Source organism: Parasteatoda tepidariorum, chromosome 7, assembly GCF_043381705.1.
Source record: "Parasteatoda tepidariorum isolate YZ-2023 chromosome 7, CAS_Ptep_4.0, whole genome shotgun sequence".
In the NCBI taxonomy this organism is placed as follows: domain Eukaryota; kingdom Metazoa; phylum Arthropoda; class Arachnida; order Araneae; family Theridiidae; genus Parasteatoda; species Parasteatoda tepidariorum.
The window spans coordinates 27,098,042-27,125,851 of record NC_092210.1 but is presented as its reverse complement, the minus strand read 5'-3'; the positions used below and the strand labels follow the sequence as shown (position 1 = coordinate 27,125,851).

Below are 27,810 nucleotides of genomic sequence, written 5' to 3'. Positions count from 1 at the left end.
ACATGGTAATATATATATATATATATATATATATATATATATATATATATATATNTATATATTTAATATTTAAATTACTAAACAGTAAATGAAATATGATGTTTGCAAATTTTTGTAAATTACCATACAATTATTGTGGATAATGCCTGGCAATTATTTGAATATTTTATAAAGAATTTTGTTCAGTTTATTCCATTTTTAACCATAACTGGAACAACTACTGAATAAAATAGTGTATCTAATTAGTTTTGTAAAAACAAACATTGAAAATAAGTGCTTTTGGGATCAAACTGTTCTCAGAACTAGTGTTTTAAAATATAAAACCAAACTAAATTTCTAAAGTATGAAATCGTTTATGAACTTTTACATTACAGCGTGAAAAACGGTTTTATTCTAATTAGGTTACGAAAAAAAAAACAATTCTCTCGGAGTTGAGAACTAACTCTAAGTCTTTCATCCCAATTACTTTCAACAATGGGCATCTTACAACAACTTTACTTGAGGGGGGAAATCGTCGTTTTCTTAATGACGCTTCAGTAATTGTTAATTAAGGCAGAATCCCCGAGCACGCTTTATTTACAGACTCAGTTGAAAACTCATCTTTAGAAAAAAAACAAGAACAATTTCAGAAGATAAAATTTAATTCTTTTAATAATGGTTCAACAGCTCTGGTCGTTGAATTCGAAACTATAAAGAGTTGCAATTGTATCTTAGATAGCTGCTTAGTTAAATTCCGGGAATAATTGTTTTAAATCTTTCCATTTCGTGCCATTGTTTGGAAGTGTCAGTTGTAAAACGTATGATTATATTGTATTTGAACAACTCTGAGTTTTAAGAACACAGTTGAACTCTGAAACAATTAAATCGTAAGAGTTAAGTTTAAAGTTCCTTAAGGAGCAAAATAAATAATAACAATAATATAAAATATTGTAAAACAATGTTGCCAATGCATAGATAAGTTTAATATAACAAAATAATATTGTAGCACAATGCAATAATAATGTAATAAGCAATGTAGCAAATAAAAAATAAATTTCGTTATACTTTAACTCCAAACTTGTGTCCCGAAATAAATATTAAAACGAAGTCACTTACGCTTTCAGGGGTTTCCAACTGGCTGCCCGGGGGCCACATCTGGCCCGTGAAGCCTTTTTTTTGTGGCCCGCGAGCTAAAATATATATTAGTTGTCATTTTTTTGCGGACAATTTTCGTAAAAAGTCTATATGGGTTTAAAATACTTTTCTCGTTAATAAAAACCTAATTTCTTCTTTTCTGTGAAATTTAACATACCAACGGTGCAAAGAAATTTATTTCTCAGGCATGTGCGTATCAGAAATTTTCTGTAAGAAATTCCCCGATTTAACTTTTTGAAACCACTCATTTTGGACGAAAATATTTGCGCATACATTTGTAAATTTTAAATGTAAAAATCTATTCTCTGGTGGTTGCGGCAGACAAACCTCAATTTTCTCATTGAATATTTTGTGTGCTACTATGTCAGTTTTAATACCAACCTTTTTAAAGTTTTATGTCTTAACAATTAGATATCTGTTGCACATCATTTGTTTAATACATATTTGCACATTAAAGCTATTGTAGTCTGAATTTCTATTATTTACTTAATATTTCAAAAAATATTATTAACAGCAATTAAAAATTTTTAAGAATCTACTTCTTATTCTAATTTGTAATTCCATACTTTTGTTTCGTTCAACTTGGTAAAAATCTATATTTGATGTTCCTTCAAACATAAAAGAGTCCTACATAAAATATTGATAAAGTTGAGGCCCGCCATTTGATTTGTGTTTTTAATTGTGGCCCCCGGCCTCATGTAAGTTGGAAACCCCTGCTTTAGACAATGTTTTATGGTCCCGCAGTGGACTGATCGCAGTGGACTGATCCCAGCAGATCACCGAAGTCAAGCATCACCGGCTGCGGTCAGTGTGCGGGTGGGTGACAACTTGGATCAGTCTGCCTAGGGACCGAGGGTGTGCGGTATTGGTCCTCGTTAAACTGTTCTACCGTAAAGTGCTCGACTTCACGTGCAGGTCGTCGGGCTACCGAAGCGGGGGTGCCATCCCCTCTGCAGAGGATCAAAATTGTGATTGCACGTCTTCAGATCATCCTCAGGGATGTTTCCCAGAACGTCGCCAATAGCCCATTGTGCAGCTCTAGTGCGACGTAAATTAACTACAACAACAACAACAAAGTTTTATAAAGCAACTTAGCTTTTCGAGGCTAGATGATCACTTTAGCCCAGAAGACGTAAGCGCTCTTTTCTATAGTTAGGCACGTTCGGTGACTTGTCCTCAATGTCGTCAACGCATAATGTCGTTAGTTCGGGACAACGATTTAACGAGTGACACATCCTTCAAGGAATTTCTAGATTTACAAATTATACCTCAGTTTGATGGCAAGATCTGCTACTACTCACACCTTCTAATTCCCAAGCTAGTGGTACTATGCTTCCTAAACCACTTTTTTTGTCACCAATCGGTGGTTCAATAACCAGAGCTGACCTGGAATGGCGACATTCTCAATCACAATCACTTGACACGTAAACAGCTTCTCTACTTATGATCTCACTCACACCATATACAGTTAAAAGACAATCCGTAACGCAATTAAACCTTTCGTGTCAGTGAAATCACTTTTGCAGAGAAAGACTACATCACTTTTCTACAGACCAGTGTGCTTATTCTTCTGCACAAAGTTTGATTTTAATGTGTACTTACACTCTTAAGCGAGGCTAATATCGAATTAAATAAGTTATAATACATAATTGCCAATGAAGGAACTTCACTTGCATCAAAAGTACATAAAGGAGGGAAAAAATCAACCAGTTTCCAGCGCTTATTCTCAAGACCCACTAGGTGTAATACGCTAAGTTTCCAGCATAAATAGAAAACTAAATAAAAGTGGAAAAATAAAGTAAGAAAAAAAAACAAGAAAAACCTTGGTAGTCATGGGGAGCGACGGTGTCCGGAAGAAGCAAACCAGGACTGTAAGCATTTCCAAGTAAAATAACGGGTGGTGTGGAATTGATATCTTAAACTAGTAACACATTATCACAAACATGTTAAAAGGGTTCTGCGAGTTATAACTTCTTTTTTAATCAATTATTAGTTTTGAAATGTTTAATCTCATTTTATAAATCAAACTCATTATTTATTTAGTATTCTGGTTATTTTTATGAATGAAATTTTTTTTCTTATAACAATATATGATATTGCAATGAATTACATTGCAATATATTGCATACTTATTACAAATACATGACACACTAATGTAAATTATTTGTATTTTTGAAAAATTGCATTAGTATTTCCCATCGAAATCTGCAATTAAAAATAAAATAACAAAATAATTTGTTTCTACAAAATGTTAAAAGAAGGACTATTTGCAGTGAGGAATATTGAGGTAAAGTATGGAATAATTAGGATTGAGAAATGCGAATTTTTCAAACACTCCCTTTTATGCCGTTTCAGACAACCTCAAAGTCTTGATAAAGGTTAATTTATTCCATGCGCTTTGATTTATCTCTTCCATTATACTCGCATGCCGACTACCATCGTTTGGCATGGAATTCTAGAACTGAATACGCGTGAATTGCGCCTTATTAAGGTGCCTAAAACTTCCGATTTCTGTTAAACGAACAACTTCTTAAGCCTATTCTGTTCTGATAAAGGACCATAATTAGAACTTGTTGTTTAAGCAGACATTTTAAGATTTCTCTTTATTTTAAGATATCGTCAATTCAATTCAACCTTCTTTGAACTGGTATTCAGTTGAATCTGCCTTTTATCTTATGAAAGCACGTGCAATTTATTTACAACATAGTAGTAGAATATTTAAATTGATAAATTAATTATGTATCTCTAACATTTTTTTTTTTTTTAGAAAATTAGTTTGAAAAAAAAAAAAACTCTAACACCGTAAAGTCTGTCAGAGTATATTCATATAAATTTATAACCACAAATTATTAAATTGCTAAACATAATATTTTTTACTTATTTTGACCTAAATTAACACAAAATAATGGAAAAATTCATGCAAAATATGTTTAATAAAAATTATGCGTCAAAGGGATACAATGTAAGGAATAGGTTTCAACCCCAGAAAAATAAAACAAAAATGTAATATAATTTATCCCATTTTTGTGATAAATTAGACAATTTATCACATTTTTGTTCGAAACAACGGCGCATTTGAACAAAGTTTGTTTGAAACAAGGATTCGTCTGAACATTTGAAGCAAAGACGCATAACACTATTAATTCTAAAAAAAAAAATTTAAAAAAAATACCCAATTAAGGTATTTAAGTCGACTTACATTAGTTTAAAATTAGGGAAGTAGTTACAACGATAATATAGCATTCTTAATTGTATCATCATTTTAATTAAATTATGATATAGAATTCATAGTTTTATTGAGGAGAAAATGTTGTCAATCCAATTTATTGTGATATTATTTTTCTGAATATTCAAAAAATTTCAAGAGGGTTTTCTCTCCAAAGATAATATTGAGCATGCGCAGTGAGCGAAGAAAAATAATACGGACTACCCTGAATAAATTTTGATCTTCACGTTCTAAATAGTCGTATTTTAAAAAATCAATTTCTCAGAAAGTATTCGACGATTTTCACTCAAATTTTGTATTTTGCAAAGTAAAATTACATCTTTATAAATGATGAATAAAATTGTTTACCTTACAATTATAAATTTTCTTGGACTATCATTAAAATGAAATAGTAAAAAATAATAAATATTTACTGAAAGTCAATTTTTGCATGAAATTTTCTTTCGATAAACAAATTTTGTAATTCTAGCTCAACAGTGGCGTAGTTTTGGATAGGATTTGGGGGACAAAACCCCTTCTGAAATTATACATTACTTGGGCGTAACCCCCTATAAATATACAATAAAACTACAAAACTACGCCACGGCTTTAAGGGATAAACTTGAGACCGATTTCCTTACCAAAAAATCGGGACCATATATCCCTGATTGTGGCTACCCCCTATATTTTGGGGGTCAGAATCCGTCTAAAAAAGGCATGTTTATTCTGAAAGTCCGTTCTAGCGTCTGTTTTCATAACTTAAAATATCGGCTGCTCTAATTAATAAGGATATTTGAAATCATTCCCTCGACCCATTTGGATTGAGTCCTAGAACGTGAAGATCCGATAATTAGATAAAATCTTATTCAGGATGGTCCCGTTTTAATTCAATTGCAGAGCAATACATTAAGAAGCATATTCAAGGCATGGATGTCGAAATAAATATTGGAAAACAGTTTACAGGGATCAAAGCAGCTTTAAGAGTCTAAGATACTTTAACATTTAAGCAATATTATCATAAAGCAATAACGGAATTTCGCTTTCGCATTTCTAATTGTTAGAAATATAGCGTTTCATATTGATTGCTAGTAAGTTTAAGAGATTCTAATAATTTAGAATATTTACAAAGGATTTGTATAAGCATTGGCTATAAAGTATATGCTGATACAAAATGGTTTTGTATACTTAGATTATTACAATATTACATTTGAATGTAATGCTTAGTTTGCAAAATTTTTCAATAGAATTCTTCCCTCTTAAAACGAAAGATATATATGTTTTTAAAGCAGTAGTATCTCATTAAGAAATCGACGCTGCAACGTAATTTCAAACTAAAAGGTTATTTATTTCGAAAATAACTTGATTTTTTTCAATATCTTTATGAGATGAAAACAAATTATCATTTATGGCTGTTGTTTTTTAATGTTACTAGGATTCCCCTGAGTGTTGTGAATCATTGTTACGAAAAAGAGGATAAACACGTATGTTATAAAAGGGAGTCTGTGAAAGTAAGGCCGGGATAGCCTGGTTGGTAGGGCGCCGGGCCCATATCCGAGAGTTCGTGGGTTCGAACCTCTTCGGCCGAAGACTATCCGTGTAGTAAATGGTGACTGATGCACGTTAAATATGTCAGGAAAAAAAACACTTTATTGGACATATCCACGGCGTGCTCAAGCCTGCCTCGACATGCACGGCGGACACTTTGAACATCTGCTTTAAATTGTGCATAGTATACTGCTGTTGATATGTTCAATAAAGTGTTTTTTCTTGCACCGGCAGTGACGTCATATTTTGTTTTTCGTATTTTACTCGTAAACTATGGATCGTACAGGAACGCTTCTTTGTGCAGTTTTTATGTACTCCCAACGAAGAATCTAGCTGTGCAGAGTTTGTGCTGTCGTTTCGGGACACCCTGTATAGACTAATGAGGTATTGCTTCCAAAATATTCTTTATATTTTGAATCAAATGAATTCAATTTTAAGTCGATAGGATAAATGTTTAAGAAGTTTTTAAGGTTTTATGAATAAAGAGTACATTTTTGTACTAACACCTTATTACGTATTTTACAAAGTCATCAAGACTAGTGAAGTATTGCTTCCTCTATGTAGGTTTTAATGCTAAATCGAATGAGACTAAAACAAAGTCGATTTTTTTTCTTTCCACTTAGGATTGTTAATGAAAATCTATTGAGAAAATATTATTACGTGGACTCTAGAAATACTCAGCCAAAAGTGCTTGAAAAGTTTTTAAGATTAAAAAGATACTAAGTCAAACGGAAAAATTAAACCTTACTGTTAATTAATAAATCGAATTAGTTCTATGTTTACTTTCGACTAAACAGTTTCCATTATGATGTCGATAAAAAAATGTCTAATCCATTTTAATAGATTTATTTATTAGAAACGTCAGTTGAAGGCTCATAGCTTCTTCTAAGATCATGGAGAAACATTTTTAAGCACTTTTAATTAATTAGTTTGTAGAAAACGTCAGTAAAAGGCATCTATATACCTTTTTAAGTTCGAGGGGAAAATGTCTAAGTATTTTTACTTCATTTCTTTATTGGTAATATAATGCACTTAATTATAAGCAATTTTAGCTGAGCAAACAAATAAGCAAAAGTATTTTAACTACAATACTTTGTTGAAGTTTTTTTTAAGATAATTTTTTAGGGGAAATAAGCGTTTTTATACTTTTTACATCAGGTTTCTTAAGATTAAATGCTGTTTGTTTAAATTATATGGTTTTTGTTACGCAATATTTATCCAAGTTCTAACTGATTAATAATAACGAAATAATGAATGAAATGTTTAATAATTTATAAAAAGTATACTCATTACTTTAAATCTTTTCGTGTTTCCCCCAAGTCATTTTTTTCAAGCAAAAAGTAGCATTTTAATGAGGAATCTTTTGTCACTTCTTACTGAATTCATTTATTTCAAAATAAATGCTCCAAATTCATGACAGTATTATGAAAATATAAAAAGATTGATTTCAACTTTCATGAAATAATGCGAAAAAAATGACTTTTTTTTTATAAATCAAAACATCCCTCAATTTTATGACTTTTAAAAAAAGGAAAAAGCTCACTGGTAAAAGTAATCTTACATCGGCCCAGAAAAAAAATAAATTTTCGTTCATTATGCTTCAGTTCGAAAAAGGAAACATTTTTTCTGTTTAAAAATATCAAATGGTTTAATTTGTTTTATTCATTCAGTATACTCAGTTTTTTCGGCAGCTGCACGCGAATTGAAGATTTCGTTATAATAGTTTCTTTTTCTGATCATTAATTTTTTTAAGATTCTTTTTTCTGAGTAATAGACTTATGTTTTTTTAATTTTTTGTCTTTTACTAATTACTAATATTTTCGAGAAAGAATGCATGCATACTTGAACTCCATGGAAATAATTAAATTAATTTAAGATAGAAGCATTTTTCTTATAAAAATAAGTGTACTTTTATGTATTGAAAAAAAATCTAAAAATTTAATGCATTTGATTTGAAAAAAAAAAAACTTTTTTTTTCCTTGCAGCTAAAAGAAATTGCATTCCTGAAACGAGTTTTTTTCTTGATATTTGTAAATGGGTACATGAAAATTTCCTTCAAACAATATATGATACTCATTCATAAGAAAAAAATCACTGAAGAATGAAAAATTATTGAGAAGGTCTCATGAATCTAAGAAGTATTCCTTGCATTCCTAAATTGTAGATTTTATTTTTAAACCGTTTTTCGTTGCGAAAATATAACTTAAATTGCGTGATTCAGTTTTTCCGTCGTGATTTTTCTTAAAAATATTTCCTACGGTAAAATTTAAAACTTTTATTATTGTTTTTTTTTTTTTTNTTTTTTTTTTTTTTTTTTTTTTTTTTTTTTTTTTTTTTTTTTTTTTGAATCTTAAAGAATAGAAAGGGCCGCTGCTGTTCAACTTACTTTGTTTTATCACGCAAAAATTATAAGATTTATAATTTTGAAATTATGGAGGTGCGCAGGAAAATGTACTCGAAGTACAATGCAATAAAAAAATTAACATTCGATTATTAATACCAAACTATTAAACGCTTGACTTGTAAGAAAAAACATCATGCGGACAGCTCTACAAGCATCTAGAACGGAACTTCAGAATTAAAATTTTGACGTGCTGAAAGGGCAATTTACAATTATAAATCAAAAAACAAAAAAAATAATTTTTTTTCCAAATTCTAATTGGTTCAAAAGTTATTGCGGTTCAAAGTGCTTTTCTGGTGATTTTTTAATCACTTTTTTTGGTTTAATCTATGATTACTTATTGTTGTTGAAAATTTTCTCTCTCTAGAGATCATTTTATTAACTCACATTTGATTTGATACCATAAGTGATAAGTAAATTGATAAATAAAATAAAATAAGAGAAATCGATCCTATATTACAAGATATTAATTATAAGAATTACACCGAAGAGCCATTACTTTATGGCCACCCTCCATCTATAACAATGGGCTCACCCAGGTTTTCATGGTTTCTCGCCCAGAAACAATTTTTTCATGGGGCACATTAGGACCCATAATCGTCATAGAAAAATTCCTGACGTCTGTAAGCTACTTGAGCATAGTTGCAGACCAGGTTCACCCATTCATGGCAACAGTTTTTCCTGCGGGGGATGGTGTTTACCAACAGGATAATGCACCATGTCATTAGAGTCGAATCGTAGAAGAACATTCTAGGGACTTTCAAGTCATGTCTTGGCCCCCAAATTCACCAGACCTTAATCCAATAGAGCATCTGTGGTCCTACTTGGAAAACCAAATTCGTGCTGCCACGCTACCCCCTCGCAATGCGAGAGAATTGCAGGACCAGTTGGTGAGCGCTTGGTACCAGATACCTCAGACTACCTATCAGCACCTTGTGGAATCAATGCCACGGCAGGGTGCTAGCTGTTTTGGGGGCTAAAAGTGGTCCTACATGTTATCAACAGGGTAGTCATAATGTAATGGCTCTTCGGTGTACATAGAAATTTTATAAAATCATAAATACCTCAAAAGAGCTGAAATCCGTTTGCACTTCAAATGTTATGCAATATAAGGTTATCATTTTAGATTGTTAACAACTTATATTATTTCTCATTTATTTCTCCTTATTGTGTCACGCATTCTATGTTCCCAAGTTTAAATTTTTTTCTCAATTGATTATTTTGATTATTTTTCATATCCAAGTAATTGTTTATTTTGTTACGATTAGCATATTAACAAAATGTTCTAACTCAAAATTATCATTATTATATATTTTAAAAACAAAATTATCATTTCTTTTTTTAAAAAAAATATAGAATTTTAGGGGGGGGGAAACGAAGATTAATGAGAAGCTATACTTGTGAGATGAGAGAACCCAGGTTCAAATCCCAGTGGTGCCTGGTCGATAGAAGTTCTGTTACCGGCTAGCACCGTCCACAACGCTGACTTAAAATATCCTCAGCATTAGACGGATCATGAGTTTGAATCTCCCTGCCATCTTTCTAACCTTGGGAGGTTTTCGTAGTTTTCCTCTGCACTAAGGGGTTGGGTTCATTCCTTATATTAAACGCTCCATAATCGTTGAACTACTTTGCTGCGATGCCAATCAATTCATATGCTTGGATGCGTGCCATTTGTTCGTTCATATATTAGTTAGATCTCGAATGCAATTTTTTTTATGTAAGTTTTCGCGCAATATTTACAGAATTAATCAAAATAATAGAAACACTTCTATACTAACTCTATATAAACTTAGCCCTGATATAAACCTACCTAAATAGTTTTTGAATTACCTTGGCTTGATGCCAATTAATTCAGGGACTGGCATGCGTACCAATTGCTCTTTTTTAGATTAATATCGAATACATATATTGTCGTAAACTTTCGCGCAATTTTTACAATAGTTAATCAAAATAATGGAAACACTTCAATACTAATTCTATGTAACTTTTTTTATTGGATTCGGATTTCTGACCCAAAAATGTAGGGGATAGTCAAAAATATAAGCTTTTTTTCTAAAAAAAAAGTCATAATTTAAAAATTTGATTTCTCAGGAACTATTAGACTGATTTCACTCAAATTTTGTATTATGCCATGTAAAAATATATTCTTTAAAAATGATATAAAAATTGTGTACCTTACAATTCAAAATGTTTTTGACTAATTTTATAAAATTAATAAAAAATAATAAATATTTATCAAAAGTTATTTTTTGCATTGAATTATTTTTGGATAAATGAATTTTATAACTGCTTGCAAAAAAATTTCAATTCACTTAAAAAAATTTCGAGATATGCCGAAATATGCAAAAAGCCCAAACTTTCGACAGCTCTCCTGACAATACTATTGGGACCATATTCCTCAGATTGCGGCTACTCCCTATGTTTCGAGGATCATAAATCCGAATTCGTCGAAAAAAGTTATGTTTACAGAGATAGTACGTTTCTGTGTCTGTTTTCGTAATTTAAAATATCGTCTCCATTAATTAATTAGCATATTTGAAGTTACCTATTCTAATCATTAAGAATAAGTCCTAGAACATGAAGAACCGATTATTGGAGCAAAAGTTATTAAGGGTGGTCCGTTTTTTATTTTGCGCACTGTACATTAATTGAAAACATTAAGTAGGAATGCTTGTATACATTATATATTAAGTTAAATTGCGTTATAATATTTTAAGAAAAATACGACTAGCAATGCCTTTGTTCTGTACAAATAAAAGTTCTTTTTCAACTGCGGATTAGATTTAGAAAAAAGAACCAAATGAAGAAAAGAAAAAAAAATTAGAATTCAACACACAGGGGAAAGGTAAACATTTCATACGGTTCCAGAGTTCTCGGAATGTCCTATTTAGTTCCTTTGCTCCTTGTTTAAGTATTTTCCTACCAATTCTTGGACTTTTCTAAGAATTCGGAAAAGGAAACTGCCGCTCAAAATCGAACCTTCCAGCAATCTCAAATCAAATTACCCGCCCCTTTCATGTTCCCAAGGGAAAAGAAGTAATGGGAGGAAATGGAAATTCTCTTGGAAATCAAATGATAAAAAATTCTTGTAAGATAAATTTTCGCATGAAACCGCATAAATGGGTTCTTGTGAGTAAATGAAATGCCATCTTAGTTCAACGGAAACGAAAATGCTGTATATAATCCTGTTCGGATATATAAATTTTATTTTTCAAAATGGGATTCGTATGTACGTATTTTTCCTTAAAAAGAGTTGTTGAAGATATCTTCGATTTGCTTTGAAGCTAAAAATGATGTAAATGATAAAAAAAGTCATTGAAATTTCGAAGTTTGAATTTGCACCCTTAGCTTCAAAAAAAAAATGTGAATTATATTTTAAATCCGATAAAATGTAAAATGAGAGATGATTAAAAAAAAACTATCGTAGTTTCAACTATATTATTTAATGCTTGCTTAAGCTTTTATAACATAAAATTAAGATAAGAAGCATGTATGTCATTAAGAAAGAACTCCCAAGTAAAGAGTTCTGAAGGAATATATATANTATATATATATATATATGCAGCAAAGTAAATACAAAAAAAAACACAAAGAAAATTAAGAAAAACAATAAGTTGTTTATTGTTATTTGTTATATCAGAAAGCACTCTTTTTTGTTGATATAATTGTGTGGGCTGATGAAAAGATTATATCTTTAATTTTCCGGATTTTGTAAAAAAAATTTATCCTTTTTTTCCCCCCAGTTTGTTATTTTTTTATTATTATTTTTCTTTTCGCCCCTTTTTTCATATGTCTGTAATTTTCCTTTCCTTCCCACATTTTGAACTTTTTTTCTCGAATGAGTGGATTGTAAAAAATTTTATGGTAGAAAGTACTGTTCTCAGGGTGTCGATACTTTTTACCGTAAAATCCCTTTTTAACGGAACATGTTATGGAACAAAAAATTTGACATAGTGTAAAATTACTGAATCACTTTAATTAAATAAATATTACTGTAAAATTTAAGGTGCAATATTAAACGTTAAAAATGAATTTTAGTGTGAATGGTTTTTAAGGATTATGCACTCAAATTGCTACCATAATTTGCACTGTCTACAGTAATTTGATCCGGAATTCTTAGACACTTTGTATGGCGGAAATAAGCTTACTCCTATCGTTATTGGTGTTTTGTTGAACTGATGAATATTTCAATTTTTATTATCTAAATATTTAATTTTTGAAGTATTTTCTTTTAATGTACCGACATATTGTTATTTTAAAATTCAATTTTGCAATAGAGTTTACATCAATGCTATACTTTTTATACCTTTTCAAATTTGATGTAAACCGGTTAAAAAATGATAGAGTTAGCATGCCAGTAGTTTTCAGTTATCTTGATGGGGAACTTCTACATAATCGGTCATTTGAAAATTTTAACGCATTTTTATAGTTTTTCTGAACAAATTCAAAAGGTAATTTTATTAAATTGCAGTCCCATTTGCACATAAAAACACAAAACGTGTAAATTTGAAAAGAAAAATGCATATTAAGGCCAAAGATTTATAATTCTATGTGGTCTCAGGTCTAGGTCAGATTTTTGAATCATTGGTGAATTGGATGCATATTTTTCCGCCTCTATTAAATATTCATGACTCTAATAATAATCATAATAAAAAAATGGTCTTCCATTATTATTCAATTTATAATCCGAGCTAAACATGTTTAACGCAACCTGTTAAATACGCAAACTATTTTCTAAAATATTTTATTCTTTTCTCAAAACATTTTATAACGTAAAGCGAGGAGAATTAAATTTACCGAGTAAAGATTTATAAACTTTATATAACTTTTCCTAGCCTTTACCCTGTTCGGTGGCAACATTTAGAGGCATGTTTCTTTTGAATTTCCGAATACAAATAAAAACTCCAGGACGAAGAGCCAAGCAATCTGGAAAAAAGCATGTTTGGAGGCGCAATGCACTAAAAATAGTTAAACCTAGATTTCTTAGTCCATGAATTTTAGATTAGCTCTAAGCCATTTCCAACAAAGAAAAGCAGATTCTCTCTGAGGAACGGCGGAGTTGTGGAATTTATGATTAGCAAGCGCGAAAGGGTTTCTAAATCACCGAAAAAATTGAATTGTTTCGTGAAAAAATCCGATGTAGAAATGGTCACAGAAGATAAACAATATTTCTTTATATTAAATTGCTTGCCGCTTCTGAGGCAATTGTTTTAAACAAGAAATAAAATAAACTAAACGCAAACAGAAAACGTATGGGAGTGGAAAAGTTTAAATTCTTGACAATCCTAATTCCCTTCTAAATTTTCTATTGTTTTGACGGAATTATACAACTAAGAGAAATACTTTAATACTAATTCAATTAAATACTTAAAAATGTACACGAATTTTGTTTATTTTTTAATCTCCAAGTTTTGGTGGGAAATTTGGTTCTCACGTGTTCTAGGTGATATTAGTCATTACAGTAATAACTGTTTCTACGCTTAAAATTTAGACTTAAGGAACACGATATATATGCCCTTTATCAAGAATTCGAGATGACATCAATCGCTACACATTGTTGGAATCTTGAGCACAAATTCAATTTCAACAATGCCAATATAATTTCAACACCAGTCACACCAGCTCATCTTGATATACTGGAATCCTGTTTTATTCATATATTTGCTGATTTCCTTGCTAACGACATTAGTTCCTGACGACCTCTTCTTAGCACGTGGAAATACATTTTACACTAATTTGCCCCTCTCTGCACTACCATTTTTCTTGTTCTGTTTTTCATCTTTTTTCTCTCTCGGTTATTGTGGTTTATCTAGTTTTGTTTTTCACCTTCATTTTTTCAGTTTTCGTTGGCAACTTTACTTCTTTTATTTCAAATTACTTTTGTTTCATCTCATTCAGGTCTGGCAAGTCTTGAAAACGGGTCTTGAATCCATATATCTATAAGTCTTTTATTTCGCCCATGATTTCTTGAAGCACTCAGTGTAATTATCATCATTAATATCGTGATAGTGGAGTATAATCGTTTTATATTAACAGTGCAGCTTGTTGTACTTTTCCTGTTCAGAAATTACATAAAGGTGACTGTTAATTATTATTGATATAAGTGTTTTTGAACTTCCGAATTATGGGGGAAAGTTCTAAGAAAAGAAAGAAAAGAACAATTTTGGGTATTAAAATGAAATGTTTTTAATGAAGAACGCTAGACCCCTGGGAGACATTAATTTAATTAACTAACATAACATTTCTGAAATTATAAACAGGAAATGAGGGCCATGAAGGGAAAATTGACAAAAAAAATTTAACATTCTCAACGAAACAAAATTAAAAATTAATTAAATGTTATTATGTGAGGATGAAAATATAGCTAAAAGAAATATTAAATACTCATAAATAGGCGTTCAATAATCTAGAAAGCAGAATTTAAGATTGATATATTTTCCCTTCTTTTTTCTTTTCTTTTCGTTCCTTATTTTTTATAATTTCTTATCTTTTTAATTTTTATTTCTTATAACCGTCGTTGTACTACAGCTGGCCCAATTTTTTTGGGTTTACGACTACTGATGTTCAACTACGTATCCTTGTAATTTTGAACCCAATCAAGAAGACAAGGGATCAAGTATTGGGGCAAATTTGTCTTCATGGAGAACTTTTTGATTGAACTAACTCGCATTTACGTGACATAAAGAAAAAAATTACGAGAACATCCCATGGTTAGCCTGTCGGCAAAGGGGCTCTAACCTATTATCCATCTACCGCTGAGGATATTTCACGTAAACACATTGATTGGTGGAAGCCGGATACAGATTGGTATCGACCAGCCATCGCTGTGATTCAAACCAGGTTCACCTCATTGGAAGGCGAATGCTCTATCCCATGAGCCGTCACGGCTCATCTTTTTTATTTGTAACAAAATATACTTTTAGGCATTGCATTGTTAAATTTGTAACGTTATAATGAAGCGATGATTATCTTATTGTTATAAGTTTGAGCATGAAATGATACAATTCAATAAGCTGAAGTCCCGCAGTGGACTGATCTTAGAAACGTTTCTCAGTAGAACACGGAAGTCAAGCATCACTGGTTGCCGTCAGTAAACGTCATTTTCCACATAGCACACACATAAAACACTTCGACTGCATCTTCACATCACTCGGAATTTTTTTTTTTTTAACGGCAAGCACTTGTTCTTCGCTTTGGAAGATGCTGGAACAGCTGCTCATTTAAAGTTATCCGGTGGGCATCTTTGAACCTAAGACACGGAGGCGAGGAACTTTACCCACTCCACTCTGTCACAGGTGCCAGTTAAAACGGTAAGCCACATTCACACATCACACGACTGAGTACAACAGGCAGAGAGAAACATCCATTTCCTGAGCGGGATTCGAACCCGTAACAATTGGCTTCGCAGTCAGGCACGCTGATCGCCCAGCCACTTCGTCGGATATATATGAAACTTCAGCTTATTGAGGAGGTATGTTATTTACGTTGTACTGGAGCTGGACAATAGGCTATCGAAGACATGCCATCACAATTATGATCATCACGCAGAGGACTAATCTTTAAGACGACACAGAGGAAATAGCAGATCACTGAGGTCATACATTACTGGCTGCGGTTAGTATGCGGGTGGGTGATAACTTTGATCAGACGGCGTAGGGACCGAGGGTGCGCGGTATCAGTCCTCGCTAAACTGTTATACCGTAAAGTGCTCGAAATCGTGCGCAGGTCGTCGGACTACCAAAGCGGAGGAGTCATCCTCTCTGCAGAGGATCATAATTGTTGTTGTTGTATATATTTACGTCACAGAGCTGCACAATGGGCTATTCGGGACGGTCTAGGAAACATTCCTAGAGTAATCAGAAGACATGCCATCACAATTTTGATTCTCTGCAGAGCTGATGGCACCTCCACTTCGGTACCTTGATCCCTTTGCACCCTGAACAGAGTGGTCACCCACCCGGCAGCCAGTGATGCTTGACTTCGGTGATCTGCTTGAAACTGTGTCTTAGCGATCAGTCCACTGCAGGACGATCAAAATTGTGATGGCATGTCTTTGGATCATCCTCAAGAATGTTTTCTAAACCTTCGCCGATAGCCCATTGTGCAGCTCTAGCGCGGTACCTACTTGATACCGCACTAGAACCTGCTACCTACTTGGATAACTAAAATCTACTAGGTACCTACCTAGGTATCTCCAGGATCTTATACCTATTTGAAAAGAGTTTTTTTAAAATCATTGTTCACATTTTGTAAATGAGTAAGGACTGCTGTAAGTGACTATTATATATATAAATGAGTATTTTTAAAAAAATTTTTAAAGTATATTTTTATTATTATTTACCATGTAAATTCAATAAGATAAAAATTTTATTAATTTACCATGTATAAATTAATGAAAATTTAACCTTATTGTGTAAAAACATGACTGTCTGTACACTGTAAAAAAATTCCGGATCAAATTACCATCAAGCACCGGCACTCAAGGTGTCGGCACTTTTTGGCGTAAAATCCAATTTTACCGGAACATGTTACAGAACAAAAAATCTGATACAGTGTAATTTTTACAGCAATTATTACCGTAAAATCACTGAATCACATTGTTTAAATAAATATTTCTATAAAAATGACGGTATAATATTAATAGTAAAATGCATTTTACGGATGATGCACTCAAAGTGCCGGTTTTTTATACCGTAATTCAATCCGGAATTTCTTAGAGTATAAGTTTTCTGAAACGATAAAAATATTTGAAATTTTACTTTTATTGTTATTATTATTATTTCTTACATCTTTATAAGCATAACTTAGTTATCAGAAATATAAATGTTCTATTATTATTAATGTATAATTTCATGAATAAAATGTTAAGATTTAGTCTCAAGGATATAGCAAAATTTATACTTTATAAAATAGTAAAAATATTATAAATTTATCCCCTTTTTTCCTAAGTTTCTACTTCCTAATAAATATATATTTTTAGTCACCACAAGTATTATTTTCTGTTGCTATTTAAATAAATCTTTCAGTGGAGGCTATACCATATCTTGGGAGAAACTTTTCATGGCAAATTCTGATTCAAATCCACAGGTATTTAAAAATTTAAACTTAAGAAAAAAGTGATTTAATGTAAACCTAATGTCTAAACTTTCAAATATGGAAAAAAATATTTTTGAAATAACAAAATATGCAAACAAACTATTACAGGATAACTTTCCCATAGTAAAGGAGAATGGGGTCAATTGTAACATTTTTTACTTAACTATTTTTAACTAACAAACAATCCAATATATTATTAGTATTAATTAACATACGAGTGAAGTAGACTATCCTCTACTAGAAAAAAAATAGCTTATTTTAAATGTTATTATATTAGTTATTAACAATTTTTGACAGTCGTGCACTTGTTACAATTGTCCCCACTTACGGGGTCAATTGTAACAGTTCATAAATTCAACTAAAACATAGTTAATTATACATATTATCATAGTTGTGATATATTTTTTTATTGATCAAAATAGTAGTGATATTTTAGGAGTAAAAATAATAATGAGCAGAGACCTAAAGGGTTAAACTTTTAACTTTAAGGGGTTAAAAATTTTAATTTATGCTGTGAAAGGTGACAAATAAAATAATGCACATGCAACATAATATAAATGATATAGGAAACTATTGGTGGTTCTTAAAGAGTTAAGTAATGGTTTGTAAACATAAGATTATTTATTTTCAGCTGTTACAATCGTCCCTTTACTTATTGTTACAATCGTCCCCAAGACGCCATTTCAGCTCCATTTGTTAAAAACAATGCTAGTTAATTAACAAAACTAATCATTTTTTAAAAATATTAATTAAGGTGTCCACTTACATATTCGGTTAATAATTTTTATTTGTTTAAACATAATTACTTTGTAACAATATAATATTCTAATACCAAAAAAAGTACTTACGTAGCATGAAAATATCTTTTGTGACGTAACTCTTTCAAAAGTACGTAAAAATGGCTGCCAGCAGGGGTGTACATGTAGATTTACTAAATACACCTTATGCGCCACCTAGGAACCAAATCTAGAACCCGACACTCGAAATTTTTGCTCTGTTACAATCTTACCCAGTTACAATTGACCCCACTCTCCCCTATAATTCTGTCATAATCTGGTTGATTTTTGATAATTTGAGAAAAATTAGCATTTGAAATTCCATGGTTTGATCTAGGGTTACCTAAACTCACTTTTTCTAATTTTTTTTAAAAATTACTTACGCAGGAGATTTAAATTTATTTATTTATATATATCTAAATACATCGATCATCTATTTTGGAATATACATTTCGTTTAAAATGAATATTAACTCTCATAACCCTAACTAGAAACGTAGTACTTTTTTTAAGACTTCTGGTAAAATTGATTTTTCTTCTCATATTTAAAATTAGAAATTAGTTTTATATTTTTTTCTTTTTGTTGCAACTTCGAACAGATATTCTAGCACTGTGATTTAAGGTACAGTACTTAGCTGTGTTTGTATTACATTTACTACTATTAATAAATTGTTACAATTGTATTGCTTACATATAAAATTCGTTACGAAGGGCTTTTCCCTCGGTATAGCGTCCTCTTAAGATGAAACCGTTGATGTTTCTGAAAATATAATGATAAGGTATAACAAAAATAAAATGTAATTCAACGAAGTTAAAAATAATTTTCCTAAATATGAATTATAACACTGCATATTTTCCGAAAATAATTTAGAAATTTCAATTTATTAAATACAATCATTTCGGAAGTTATAAAATTTTATTTTAAGAATTACTCATATTTACTACCAAGAATAATGAGTTTAAATAACAATTTCAAAAAACTTCTTTAATTAGTATATATATTTCTTATTAATTCTTTTTATAATTTTTATTAATTCTTTTTATAATTCTTATTAATTATTTTTATAATTCTTATCAATTCTTATTATTTCTTATTAATTCTTATTATATTCTTTGTAAATTAATATGAAAAGTTCTCATATCCGTAAAGATACTTCATATAAAACTTTCAATATAAAAAACTTCCGAAGTTAAACATAATAAATTAATAATAAGGAAAGAGTCAGACGAAAATTTAAAATTTCTCGTCTGTATTGTTTCCTCGTAATATTCCAAAAATAAACAGATGGTGTGAATTAGTTTAACAAGCAATAAAATTCTCAGTATTGAGATTAATTAATCCAGTGTTTAGTAAGAGCCTATCTCAGCACAATTCATTCCAATTATCGTAAACATACAATTACTAGAGGAGAAAATTGAACAAGCAGATATTGATAATTATATTTAATGAACATATTCAAAAGTGAAAATTGTTTATCCCTAATTCAATATTATCTTTAGAATAATTGCAATGCTAATATTATAAAATAAATTAACATTACCTGAGTAACAGATAATCAAGTAAATTAATATAACGATTTAATCATATTTACGAAGTATCTTTACAATAGGATTTTCAAATATAATAAAATCACAATAAAAAAAATTCATGTCGTTGAATTTTAAAAGAATTATAACTCCAATCTAGTGCGTAAATTAGTTATTCCATCATGTATTTAGAAGTATACATTCCTTTTTATAAACGAATGATAACTCTCCTAACCCTAACTTGAGACGTATTTTCTGAAGAATTATTGAAAAAAGAAATTTTTCCTTTCATATTTACAATTAGAAATTAGTTTTACATTGTATGTGTACTGTTTCTTACAACTTGTAAAATAAATGCATGCACTGTGGTTTCAGTTACGGTATTTACTCTTAATGATTTAAAATTAAGCCTATTAATAAATTATTACGTTTGAAATACTTAACAGGTAATCACTGCCCATAATAAGCATTTTTAAAATATGTGCTATATACTATATGCAGCTGTGAATATACTAAACAAGAAAAAAATACTAATTATTTTGAAAATATTTCATGTGAAGAATGAAATATTTAATAACATGAATTTGTTCTTGGTGTAAGTAAATATAATGCTGAATATGTTGCAAATGAATGAGAAAGATAAAAGATGAATTATGGTTTTTTTTTTAAAAAAAACGAAAAAAGAAAAACGATTATAAGCGTTGCGAATAATTATCAGAGAAATAAAATTCTTTATTCTTGAATTTAGTTATTTTGTTCTGAATTGAAAAGCTCGATGAATTTTTTATAAATGGATATTCTTTTCATAATTTATTCAATAAATTGTTATTGAAATTCCTTTCTAAACTTTACTGTCTTTTTTATTGCCATTTTTTTCATTAATAAGTTCATATAAACAACCGATATATTAAATAAGCTATGGATTATTGGTTGGATATAGATAGAATTATCATTGGTTAATTGCCGGGATAGCCTGGTCGGTAGGGCACTGGACCTATGTCCGAGAGTTCGTGGGTTCGAAACCCGCCGGCCGAACTGTAGTAAAGTGACTGACGCACGCTATATCTGTCGAGTCGCGAAAGTCCTCCATGTTCCCGTAACAAATCAATACCTCTGGGGGTACTGGATTGGAGATCGATCGTTCTCTGATTCAGGTCAAAATTACGATCTGTGGATGAATGAATGGTTGTATGAATGGGTTTGCCCTATAAACGGGTGCGACGTATGGTTTGCAGAAGTCGAATTCTTGGCCATAGATGGCGCCACTGGAAAACAAGAACAATCGCACCCCCTCTGCCTAAACAGGCATACGTCAACAACAACATCATTGGTTAAAAAAATATCAACTTCCGGAACTTCCTTAATTTATAAGAATTCGAGGAACACCTTTTGGGAACTGATGCTTAGGATACTTTTCAATTTTAGACATTCGCCAATTTACAAGCATTTACGTCAGACAATCAATGAGCATCACAGCAAAATTAAAAAAAATTGCATTATATTTTCAGAAAATTACAAAGAATTTGAAAATCATCTAACTTAAATACTTAACTAAAGTTCTTAATTTTTAATGCCACAGTTAAATCTGTACTCCTATATAGCGAGTCATAGCGGCTGTAAAAGCAACAACAACAAAATAAATAAATAAATAATAACTTGACACTTTTCAAACTAAATACCGGAGGCGAAATTTAAAGATATACAACTCAAATAAATTCACAAACTCAGTTATAAATCAAAAATGAAACCCATCACAATAGAAACGAAAAGCAAAGATAGTCTTGGATAAGACACATGTTTAGAATGTCCCCAAAAGATTCAACTAGAATAACTTTGACCTTGGCGCCAAATTGAAAACGGAAAAGAGGCCAGTCGAAACTAATCAACAGACAAATGATAGTAAGGAAACATCCTGGGTTGGTCCAGTTGGCAGAGTGCAAGGGAAGCAATTCTTGACCAGCAAGGATGGAAAGCCAAACTTATGACCTCATTAGCTACTTGGCGTAAAGAGATTTAAGTCAAGACGTCAGAGTTTAATTGATTGTTGCAAAAGTCATATTAGAAGAGTTTCAGAACATAATTATATATTTATTCCTTATTAATGTTTTGTAGCCATTAATATTGCGTAGTACATCATAATTCTCGTTAATTAGATACTGATTGAAAACATAGATATTTTGTTAAAAATTCCCCCCCCCCAGAAATATAAAAGCGTCCGAAGCGAACAACCTCTTCGATTCTAATTCACATAATCGAGACAAAATTTTTTTTAATCTTAAAATCAAATTATTTAGTTATATAAAGAGAAAAAAATTATCAAAGTTAACTGAATAGTTATTATTTGATTTATCAATTAGATAAGCACAAAACTTTTAAAGCACTAAATAAATAGAATTTATCAAAATAATATATTTGTACAGTTAGGTACACTAAAAATAATATGACCAATATTTCTCCAAAAGTGGTAAGTTATGACCCCAAAGGTGAAGTAATTATTATTAGTCACTTGATTAATAGATTAATCAAAATCTCTACTCATTCCTGGGAAGCGATTATTTGAATAAATCAATTATTGTTCAATCTAACCCTGCTTGTAAATTAATTTATATATCCTTCATTAAGAGGTATACATTTATTTTTAAATGATCCATATGAGCATCAACTCATATAGCTTATGACCCTAATTGGAGAATACTTTTTTCACGACTTTAAAGAAAGGAATTTTTTTTTCATTATTAAAATTAAAAATTAGTTCTGCAAAGCGTAAATACTGTTTGTCACAACTTAAAAGTTAATAACAGCAATGTGGCTTAAAGTATATTACATTTACAGCATCTGACAAAACAAGCTTCGATTCGAATTTTAACAAACAGCATTTGTAATGCATAGGATGTTCCGTAATTGCCATCCTTAATTTATATTTTTAGAATCCCAGTAAAAAGAGAAGTCAAAGAAATATTTTGCAGAATGGGGTAAGGGTATAATGGTTTGCAAAATCGGATGTATCACTATTGACGAAAAAGGGACGAAAAAACATCAAAAACAGTTTGGTAAAACTGGATGGAGTATCTAACACTCATAATCGTAAGCCCTCTATTTCCTGTGGCAATCAAACACGCTTTGATAATTTCAGCCTCTCTTTCCTTAATTTGCTTCCTTTAATATCATACCAATTTGACTTCATTTTAGAAAAAAGTATTTTGAAAATATATAATTAAGGGTGGTCATTACGAAACTCCGAATATAGGCTGTAAGACTTACAGGCTAATATAGCATATTAACTAGCACACACGATTTCCAATGAAAAGTCGATAACCTAAGCAAATATTAATCTTAAATGTAACTTTTTCCTCCACAGCATGGCACTTTTATTATTTTTTTTCTTGAAGCAGATATGCATGTACTTTTTTAATCAAGTATATTCTACACAACTTTCCCCTTAAACCACAAAAGAAGATCAGGTTGGATAAATTATTCAGCTTTTTGTGCGAGCTGCTCGACAGATGGATGTCGCACACCCTGTCATGTAAATAAACTAGTAGTTCTCTACCCAGTCAGAAGCAAGGATCCATTTATAATTTTACCAGAACTCAGTCTCTAAGTCAAACAACAACATGCGTAAATGATTTTTATGTTACATACTAAAACTCACATGCACAGCAATTTAAATATTAGTATAGATTAATGCAAATTAACCAACAAAAATTTAACTGTTCATTTAATTAACTAAAACTTTTATACAAAATCAAAGCAATCTTCAACGGCAATTACATTATGATGTAAAATTTTTATAATCAAATCTTATGAAAAAATGTGGAGTTATTAAAGCAGAGAGCGTAAAAAAACGCCACTAATAAAAGTTTGTAAATGTACTTGTCTCTCCATATACCTGACAGTAAAATACGCGTTCTGTCTTTCTTATTTATGTGAATTTCAATCTTACCTTGTTGGATATTGTTTTCGAAAGGGCATATCACGGGTTCGGGTCTGGTAAGACTGAGTTTTACGGTTAAAACTTTCTCCGTTTAACAACATTATCTTTCCCGAAGACGTAGATTATTTTTCCGCAATCAACGTAAGCGAAATAAACAAAAGTTTAACATGACAAAAGTATACGAGGGAAATTGTTTCATAAGATCAACTACGCTGCTTAGCTTTTGTCAACCTGCTAAGATTTTGTCTAACGGCCCAGTGCTGCACAGTTATTAAAAAATCTATGCATAGCAGGAAAATCAATGTAAAATTTTGTATTTTTTTCTTTTCGTCGTACCCGATTGCTAAAGATAAAATTTTAAAATTTGTTCTTCTTCAAATTTTTTTTGTGAATTTTTAATTTTTAACATTAATTAGAAATGTTGGAGAAAGAAATATTTTCAGTGTAACACCGATTGAAAGCCGCTGATAAAGGAAGTTGAAACTTTCTTCGATAATATAGATAAAAAAAAATCTAGAAAATTGTAAATTTTGATTAGAAAGATAAACTTTTTTCATTTCTATTGTAAATTTTGAGTTTTAATATTAATAAAAAATATGAAATGTTGAAGAAAAACACAAATGAAAAAAACTTTTATAATTTAAGGTTTTATTATTGAGAAGAAGAGAAACAATAATTTACTTATTCCGAAACTTACATATAATTATATTAAGTGTCAAAAATTAGGTACTTACAATTTAAAATTTGCTGTCGAATCGAATAATGTTGTGATATTACTATTGTTTAAGTAAATATAAGGTTTTAAAAATCATTTTCTAAAAGAAAATTAAGGCAAAATAACATAGTGTAGGTAGACCCAACTTTGGCCCAACTATTAGTAAAAGATGTATCATTTTAAAGTATTAAGATAAATTTCTAATTAAAGAAAGTTTAAGAGGCATTAAGGAGAGGTATTAATTTTGCTTTGGGAATTCATAAAGCGTTGTTATGGTTGTGCTAGAGATATTGTAAACATTGTATATATATATATATCAGTACAAAGTACAACATTTTTAAATTCATAAGCTTTCAACAGCATACTGGAAAAGTAAAAATTAAAGTATGAAAGCAATATTACGAAATATTTCATAAAATAACGTGATATTAAATATTTTCTCTGTTTTGTTTTAAATGATTTCTATTATTTATGGAAAAACATTTTTTTTTAATTTTTATTTTTTTACTAAATTTAATTTTTATTTATTTATTAATTTTACTTTATTTATTAATTTTTTTATTTAAAGTAGCTTCCAAGATTACTTCGAAAACTACTTGTAGTAGTTTTATAAAATGACGTGTCAGTAATTTTTTTCGATGTTTTGTTACAAATTATTTTCATCTTTTTACAGAAAAATATTTTTTTTTCATTATTTATTAACTTCTATTCATTTTTTCAATTCACTTTTTTTAATTACCACAATGGTTAACAAATTAAGTGGTTTAAAAGAAGGTTCAGGTTGCAAGCATTCATTTAATTATCTATAACTATATTATTGCCAGTTTTTTCAGATCATTTCGTTAAAAAAAAGAATGTCATATTTGTTTCAAAAAAATCGATAAAAAGATAAAAAAAAAAAAATAAACGGCCTTAAGTAGCTCTAAGCCCGCAATATTTTAAAAATCTCAATTTTTTTTTATTGGACATTGAAAGTTTAAATAAATGCACTACACAAAAACAGATTTGTAACAAATATTAAATATGGAAAGGCCATCAATAATATTTTTCTGTTTTAATAGCATAAATTTTCAAAAAAAATTGTGAAAAAATTCGGGCCAAGTAGGCACTTCTTAATGAAAGTATACTATTTTTGACAAATTAAGTGAAAATTTCATACATTTATTTTTTTCATAACTTAAAAAATATTTCTTTTTTTTCCTCGAACTGTATTAAATGTTCAGAATATATAAATGTTTCAATTACGCGCAAACTAAAATTTATAAAGTAAGGAATGCTACACAAATTTTGTGAGTGAGATAAAATTTTGACAAACATAAAGCAAAATGTATTTAATGTAAGAGTTTAACTATATTTTTTCTTTTTTGTAAATATAAGTAAAAGACCCTAATATTTTTTTAAACGTTACAATTCATGGCGCAAATGATGCAATAATTAAAAAAATATCAATTTCATATTAAAGCCATTTTGAATAATTGTTTTAAACTCTAAAGCAATGTCTCAATTTTAATTTTCATTGCATTGTTTTTCGATGTTTACACTTTGTAAAAGTTCTATCTTCAGAAATTTTTAGTTACAAATCACGCGTTAAAAATTAAGAAATGCGACTAAAATGCTAATTAAATTACCTGCATTTGTTTAGCTGTTTTTCCATGAACCAGATTTAGAATTCGATGATTCTTTGCTATTACAAGCGAGGAAGAAAGTGGCAATTAAAATCGTTTTCAGGTAAGAAATCATTTTTTTTTAGTTCCTAAAAAAATATTCTTCAACAATTGTTTTGAACTCTAAAATGATGTCTCAGTTTTAGTTTTTACTGTAATAATTTTGATGCTTACACTTTATAAAAAGTTCTTTTTTGAGAAATTTTTTATTTATACTTAAATCAAACGTTTGAAACTAAGAAATATAATAAAAATGCTGATTAAATTACCTGCATTTGTTCAGCGGTTTTCCATAGTCCGGATTTAGAATTCGATGATTCTTTGCTATTGGACGCGAGGAAGAAAGTGGCAATTAAAATCGTTTTCAAGTAAGAAATAATTCTTTTTAGTTCCTAAAAAAATATTCTTCAACAATTGTTTTGAACTCTAAAATAATGTCTCAGTTTTAGTTTTTACTGTAATAAGTTTGATGTTTACACTTTATAAAAAGTTCTTTTTTAAGAAATTGTTAATTTATATTTAAATCAAACGTTTAAAACTTAGAAATGTCATAAAAAGGCTGATTAAATTACCTGCATTTGTTCAGCGGTTTTCCATAGTCCGGATTTAGAATTCGATGATTCCTCGCTATTACATGAGAGAAAGAAAGCGGTAATTAAAATCGTTTTCAGGTAAGAAATCATTTTATTTTTTAGTTTGTTAAAGGAATATTCTCCGCTTTCTAGAAAGTGAGAGCTATATCCCAGAAATGCGAAACTTTCGATCCGCGGAAGAGTTAAATAAGCGCTCCCATATTCTAAAGAACACGCCCCCTAGCGCAAATTCTGTGCCGTTGAATAATATACATCGCATCAAAATGCTATAGGCTTAGAGAATAAGTAATATAAAATATTCCGAGATGAAATTCTATTTGACATATTCACGAAATATTTTAAATATTCTTTAGTTAATTCTAAAAATAATAATAACATTTAAAAAAAGATTACGAACACACAAGTAAAATGAATCAATGAATAATAATTTGTAAAGCATTAAAAAATAATGTATTTTTAAAATCTGTAATGAAAAAATTTAAACAATCTAGGATTTTGTCATGAATTAATTTATTGGATAAAAACAATATTTTAATATATCAAAGTTTCTAACTATATAAATAAAAAATATAATAAAAGGAATTAAAAATTTTAAAAACTATATTTTTCAATAGATTAATTTTGTTTTTGTGAGGCCTAAAACGAAATACATAGGTGCATCACTTACGAAAGACGTGGAGGGAAAGTGTAATGGTTTAGAATGAAAGTAATGACCCTAATTCCTTTTCGTTTCGGGTGGAGAAAAAAAATCTGACAAATACCATTATTTATCTTGTGTTAAATAATATACCTTAGTGTTAAAATTTTAGTTCGTTATTTCCTTTTTGTTTAGCTTTGAATTTGTTAATGTTTTATTTTATTTATAAAAAATTGGGCACCTGGGCCGCGCAAGTTTGTTAATGTCAGAAAACAGTCGAAATTTCAATTGGCGATACATTTTGCTTGCAACATTTAGGAAACAACTGTAACTTGTACTATCATCAGATTGAAAACTCCAGTTGAAACTTAAACAATCTAACTACTTGTAATGTAGCTAAAATTTTGATTGAATTTTTAATTCGTAATAAATGGCGATCAGTTCTGTTTGCAGTTATCAAAAAGCATTTAAAACTCTTATTATCATCAAACACCGAGTACGAGTTAAAAGTCAAGCAATTCTGGATAGTCAGACAAAAATTTTCCGTTATTGATAACGCTGATAAATAAATTTTAAAAATT

The 27,810-nt window shown here is 29.9% G+C and overlaps 1 protein-coding gene across 2 annotated transcripts in view; it reads right to left on the bottom strand.

Moving 5' to 3' along the window:
* LOC107441695 (space blanket) overlaps window positions 1-26,799 on the bottom strand; it is a 53,401-nt gene extending 26,602 nt beyond the window's left edge. The window contains exon 1 of one of the 2 annotated variants that reach the window (XM_043047197.2): window positions 26,572-26,799. In XM_043047197.2, coding sequence (XP_042903131.1) covers window positions 26,572-26,682 — 111 coding nt within the window. In that variant the 5' untranslated portion in view covers window positions 26,683-26,799. Of the gene's footprint in view, window positions 1-26,268; window positions 26,399-26,571 lie in introns of those variants that run through there. The other variant, XM_043047198.2, reaches the window with a different exon arrangement.
* Window positions 26,800-27,810: the final 1,011 nt, after the last annotated feature.